The 6,891-nt window shown below is 41.8% G+C and overlaps 1 protein-coding gene across 1 annotated transcript in view; it reads left to right on the top strand.

Annotated features, from left to right (window-relative positions):
* The window catches only part of LOC138974796 (neuroblast differentiation-associated protein AHNAK-like), a 24,296-nt gene that overhangs the window by 14,589 nt on the left and 2,816 nt on the right, over nt 1-6,891 (top strand). The window contains exons 9-10 of the mRNA XM_070347525.1: nt 3,008-3,079; nt 4,377-4,415. Of these exons, the coding sequence (XP_070203626.1) occupies nt 3,008-3,079; nt 4,377-4,415 (111 nt within the window). The remainder of the gene's footprint in view (nt 1-3,007; nt 3,080-4,376; nt 4,416-6,891) is intronic.

Here is a 6,891-nt window from a genome sequence, read left to right as displayed (position 1 = left end):
GTCTACCTATTTCTTGATAGCTTTGCTTTTAAGTATAACTTTTTTTCTCAGAATATTTTTTTTTAATAAGTTTTATTCAAGGGAGGCAATAAAAAATATTTACAAAAATGTGTCCAATTGTGTGCTTACAAATATTAACATTTCTTGTAGCCCCAAGAAGTGTGTTTTGACTTGTAACTATTGTGATTTGAGAGCTTTAGCACTGAATGCTTTACATCCTAGTGTGAATAGCATTGTAAAGCTTGCCTCTTGCTAATTTAGAGCAGTAGAATAGAAAGCAGCCTACTCCACAATCTTCTTTCTTATTCTGTGCATACTCCTTGACAAGAGAACCACGAGATTTGTTTTTATTCCGATGTTGCCTTTTCTATTCAATTAAATACTTAAATCCTACGTGCAACACAAACCTTTTTTGTGTTGGTTTGTTTGTTTATTTTATATTTTGTAAGCATAGACCGTACTAGAGACCAGTCTTTCACCGCCGTATGATTGATCTGGAAATCTCCGCTAAGCAGTTCAATAACATAATTAGTACATCGCTAAAGCATTTTTGCTACTCCACTCAAAATATGTCTAACTACGCACTCGTACTCTCTCCCTAACATAACACTTGTTCATGCAAAATTGTTTGCGGATCAGTAAAATTTGCGTGAAATATTGAATTGCGAATTTTTCTTATACAAACCAGCAATACAACTGCTGTCGATAGATTACCCCCCTTGATTCTCTGTCTGTTGGGTCAAACTACGCCAGACATTTCTCTTCTAGTGGCTCCATAGCATGAGATACAGGCTCCGAGGCAGAAACTGCTTCGTTCTGAACTTGAATACATCGGTTCCTCTCAGTTACATAGTCTTTTAATTCCTTCTGTCGTTTCAATGCAACAGGTAATCAAGCCTGTGAGTGTTGCATACTGTATCAAGTTCTGGTGTATTAGCGATCGAAAAGTTTACGAGGTAGTTGCAGAATCGATGTTTGTACGTACCTTTCTGGTCAATTATCAGGAGATAAAAATTAAAAACAAATGACATGTATGCAACATAAGAGGCTAAAAGGCTAAGAAACTTGATGCCTCATCTGTCTCGGTTGCTAGTCTTCATCGTTCATACTCATAGCATATATAGCAATACCATTTGTTGTGTAGAATCAATATGTTATTTTTTTCTGAAATAAAATATTCACGAAGAGGGTTCGATTCTGATCGAGTGAATATATGTGTCAAAAGCTGAATAAAACAATGCGTTTGTCTTTGACTGGTGAAGTAGAGCTGAAGCTTTTTGTGCTGGATGTAAGCTTAGTTGGTTTTATCACACACACACACACACACACACACAACCCTGATGTTTCTCAAAAATGTTGCATGTTCCTGCTTCACAAATGCCTGCACAAAAGCACACGGATGTACACGTACCTACCTACATACCCGTGCAAACAATCTACCACTGCAACACCACAGCCCCACACATTTATCCAAAAGTTGTCTGAATATCAATACTGGCAATCTTGGTATTGAACGGGGAACTCTACTTTCATGGCGTATGTGGTCTAGGTCTCATTTTATACATGCTAAACCACCCTTACAAAATAAAAAGCCACACATCGTGTAAGCTAATTGACTAAAAACCAGACACGCGAACAAACAAAAAACGAATACTTTGATTTTCAACAAACTTAATAACAGATTTAGGTAAATAATTATGCCATGCAAGGAACATTTCTATTGAATTCGGTCGATGCTTAGATCTAGAAAAACACCAGCTCACTTTATGGGGATTTGAATAGTGCTGTTTCATGAGTTCCAGATCTAGACTGACAAGGTAGTAGAACATTTATTTTTAGCTTGCAAAATTGAACTTGCCCTGCAGTCACCTTAAGTCGAACTGCTTTCCCTGCCACCGGGTGCAGCAGTTTGGCGGGGGGAGGGCCATAGAGTCGGCAAACTGGGAGTGGAACTTGACGAAATGTCACCTAGGGCCTAGTACGATAGCTTCTCTTCCGATTGACGTACAAACAGCGTCAGGGCCGCTTCAAACTTACATACGGATTACGATTCCTATCCCCAGTTTCTCATGTTGGTAACCACTGGCTATTTGTCAGATGTGTCATTCTCCCACATTTGAACGATGCTGTAGTGCGAGCCGGTCAAAATGCCCTTTAGTTGTCAAACCACGTTCTCTTTTTCCGCACAAACTGTTTTGCGTTCCGGACCGGAACACACTGAGGAGATGATCATTGACTATTTCTGATTGGACAATGATGCCAACGCCCACATGACCCTAGCTACAATGTCAAGGTCGGAAAGTCGTGAATAGTGAGAGTGAGAAATTGGAGTGAGAATTACTGTTCATAATGCGTGTTGCCTTGCCCATCGCCCTGGCTGCCTTGACCTTGTCCATCGCCCTGGCTGCCTTGACCTTGCTAGTCGCCGATGGAGCAGGTAAAATTTACTTTTATTGTTAATGTTTTTTTCATTTTAACTCATGCGTTTTCATAATTTGAACCCTTTTCTCTTTGAAAATATATATCATTCCTTTTATTAGTTGTTTAATCCCTTCAAAAAAACATTGCTGAAACCAACACTGCTTCATTTGGTTTTGGTTCGTTACTTCATTATTACTGTTAAGTTTGTTAACTTCCAAAAGAAAATAGTTTTTAAGTTTGATTTTTCTTTCTGTCGCTCGTTTGTTTATTGCTTGTGGACAATTGTTGGTTTTGTTCGTGTCTTTTCTGACAGTCGTAATGTATGCTCAACCAACAGAACTTTTTGTATTCACAAATGTAAGGCACTTATTTGCAAGCATACAATTTTTTTACATGCAAGATTATTCCTATTATTACTTGTAAAAAAGAAATTCCTTACTTATTTTATATTTATTTATACCATACAATTTTTTGATAACTGAACTTCCTTGATTTTGTTGTATTTTCTGGGGTGTTTTTTTAATTTTTTATTATGCATTAGGGTATAAACATATTGTATTGTCAGATGTGAACGCCATGTTTTCAGTGCTAAAGCGCCAGAATCAGCCACAACGGAGGCGCCGGGATGCAGCGGAACATGATAATGGCGTCATGGAAGGTATGAGAAATGTGTCTCGTTCTGTTTACAACCTCCGTCCTTGTAAAAATGAAAGTCGTGTCCTCAACCACACAACATGACCAGGCGTTTACATGGATTAAGAACATCCGTCCACTTGGACACCTACCAAAAATCAACGGCATGGCTGCTTCCGGACCGGCACGGTTGGCCTAGTGGTAAGGCGTCCGCCCCGTGATCGGGAGGTCGCTGGGTTCGAACCCCGGCCGGGTCATACCTAAGACTTTAAAATTGGCAATCTAGGGGCTGCTCCGCCTGGCGTCTGGCATTATGGGGGTTAGTGCTAGGACTGGTTGGTCCGGTGTCAGAATAATGTGACTGGGTGAGACATGAAGCCTGTGCTGCGACTTCTGTCTTGTGTGTGGCGCACGTTATATGTCAAAGCAGCACCGCCCTGATATGGCCCTTCGTGGTCGGCTGGGCGTTAAGCAAACAAACAAACAAAACAACAACTGCTTCCGGAATTAATTTGACAAATTGACGGCGGTGTCAGGTGAAGAAATTCACTCATAATAAACGTACTGATTACAAAAAGTAGCCTGGCTGTTGATTTTGAGTATGTGTTCAAGTGGCTGGCTGCTGTTTTCCCTTGTCAAATCCTTGACAGATGTTTGGGGTGTATATGACTGTTTACACAAAAGGTAAGGTATTTTAAAACACGAATTAGTAAGACGAATAAGTAAGAATGGGAGGGTGGAAGACAGTGAACACAAATTGTTATTTCAAACCATGATGTAGAGACTTGTTCAAATACCGCTTTTTGCGAAAGAGCCTGTTAAAGATTGTTCGTTATCTGAAGATTGTGATTGTTCCAACAAAAACTTTCGTAGTGGCGTTCATTCCATTTCTTTACTCTTAGGTTTATTAATAATTTTTTTGACCTGTATGTCGATCAGTCAGTGAGTCAGTCAGCCAGTTAGTTAGTCTGTCTGTCTGTCTGTCTGTCTGCCTGTCTGTCTGTCTGTCTGTCTGTCTGTCTGTCTGTCTGTTATTCCTAAACGGGAAAATCTTCAATTCACATTCAAACAAAACGGTACAATTACAGTACCTCGACACAGTGGACCACAGGGTGACGTACTGATACATTTAGCGTTTTGTTTTGTCAATAATTAAACGTTCCAATAACCTACCATTCTTGTTTGTTTTTATTCTGAATTGTGGACCGTTAGTAGATTTTGGATGTCACTTTACATCGTTTTAGAAAACTGTGACGAAGAAGTCTGGTTGTGTTATTTAGGACATACACTGATCTGAGGTTGGCATATGTTCATTTCTTCAGGTTCCGAGACGAGAGCGGTAGAAGAACGACCTCTTTTGGGTAAGCTGACGTTACCTGTAATTATTATGTAATTATCCTCCTTCCTGTGTGGACTCTGTAGTGAATCCCGGTAGCTCTGTCCTAGTTCCTGGCTGTGTGGACTCTGTAGTGAATCCCGGTAGCTCTGTCCTAGTTCCTGGCTGGAATCAACCAATCAATCAATATGAGGCTTATATCGCGCGTATTCCGTGGGTACAGTTCTAAGCGCAGGGATTTATTTATTTTATTTTATTTTATTTTATGCAATTTATATCGCGCACATATTCAAGGCGAAGGGATTTATTTATGCCGTGTGAGATGGATTTTTTTTACACAATAGGCTACATCACGCATTCACATCGGCCAGCAGATCGCAGCCATTTCGGCGCATATCCTACTTTTCACGGCCTATTATTCCAAGTCACACGGGTATTTTGGTGGACATTTTTATCTATGCCTATACAATTTTGCCAGGAAAGACCCTTTTGTCAATCGTGGGATCTTTAACGTGCACACCCACAATGTAGTGTACACGAAGGGACCTCGGTTTTTCGTCTCATCCGAAAGACTAGCACTTGAACCCACCACCTAGGTTAGGAAAGGGGGGAGAAAATTGCTAACGCCCTGACCCAGGGTCGAACTCGCAACCTCTCGCTTCCGAGCGCAAGTGCGTTACCACTCTGCCACCCAGCCCATAGAGCGTGCTTCCACCTGGACACATACCAAAACTCATCGGCCTTGCTCTTTTCCTTGCACAGTGGATTTTGTTCTCTTCTAAACTAATTGCGGTAATGACACCCATGTCAATCTTTCGGTTGGCCTAGTGGTAAGGCGTCCGCCCCCGTGATCGGGGGGTCGTGGGCGGCCGGGTCATACCTAAGACTTTAAAATTGGCAATCTAGTGGCTGCTCCGCCTGGCGTCTGGCATTATGGGGTTAGTGCTAGGACTGGTTGGTCCGGTGTCAGAATAATGTGACTGGGTGAGACATGAAGCCTGTGCTGCGACTTCTGTCTTGTGTGTGGCGCACGTTATATGTCAAAGCAGCACCGCCCTGATATGGCCCTTCGTGGTCGGCTGGGCGTTAAGCAAACAAACAAACAAATGTCAATCTTTGATATTTTTGGTTAAAAAGAGTCCCTTACTTCACGGGAAGCAGCCAGGCTGTTGAATTTTAGTACGTGTCTTAGTTGCGGGAAGTTCTGACCCCATGTAAAAACTTGAATAGTCAACAGAACTTGATCTTTTTCCTTTAAATTATCTAACCGACACGGCCGATACGTTTTTTTCTCAAATAATTTACACTTGGGTTCAAGTGCTAGTCTTTCGGATGAGACGAAAAACCGACGTCCCTTCGTGTACACTACATTGGGGTGTGCACGTTAAAGATACCACGATTGACAAAAGGGTCTTTCCTGGCAAAATTGTATAAGCATAGATAAAAAAAATTTCCACCAAAATACCCGTGTGACTTGGAAAAATAGGCCGTGAAAAGTAGGATATGCGCCGAAATGGCTGCGATCTGCTGGTTGATGTGAATGCGTGATGTATTGTGTAAAAAATTCCATCTCACACGGCATAAATAGATCCATGCGCCTTGAGTCCGAGTCTGGAGATACGCGCGCGATACAAGACTTTATATAATACTAAAATGTGTCAAATGTGTTTTCCATGCAGACATCATGGCTGTATCGTTACAAATGTGTTTTCCATGCAGACATCATGGCTGTATCGTTACAAATGTGTTTTCCATGCAGACATCATGGCTGTATCGTTACAAATGAAAGGGATCCCCAAAAATACACGTGCAGCCTATTGGCACCGTTTCCTTGTTTGTCAGCTCTTGTTTAAAGGCATATGTACTCGATGACTATACACGCTAATTGCTTTACCAACAGCTGGAGACATGCTAAATTAAGTTCCCTGCAAAATATTGTGGTCTAGGACCCCTTCAATGTTGAGATATGTTAATTTTCATTTTGATCTGGATCGTCCTATTTATAGATTTGGCAACACATGTAACGTTGATGCAAGGGAGCTAACACCGCGGCTTTGTTGACATCCTCACTTTTTCAGAGGCTAGAACAAGCTGTAATGCATGTATTATGGTCCGCGCATGGTGACATATCGTCATTATATGGTCTTATGGTGCGTTTGACATCGATTATGGGCAAACTACACTTTGTAAACACGGGAGCGCGTACATATGCCTTTAAGTTCAGTGGGTGGTGGTGTAGCTCAGTCGGTAGCGCGCTGGATTTGTATCCAGTTGGCCTCTGTCAGCGTGAGTTCGTCCCGGCCCCCCCCCCCACGTTCGGCGAGAGATTTATTTCTCAGAGTCAACTTTGTGTGCAGACTCTCCTCGGTGTCCGAACACCCCCGTGTGTACACGCAAGCACAAGACCAAGTGCGCACGAAAAAGATCCTGTAATCCATGTCAGAGTTCGGTGGGTTATAGAAACACGAAAATACCCACCATGCTTCCTCCGAAAACGGCGT

The sequence above is a fragment of the Littorina saxatilis genome, linkage group LG8 (genome assembly GCF_037325665.1).
Source record: "Littorina saxatilis isolate snail1 linkage group LG8, US_GU_Lsax_2.0, whole genome shotgun sequence".
Lineage (NCBI taxonomy): Eukaryota > Metazoa > Mollusca > Gastropoda > Littorinimorpha > Littorinidae > Littorina > Littorina saxatilis.
This window is presented reverse-complemented; position numbering and strand designations above follow the sequence as displayed.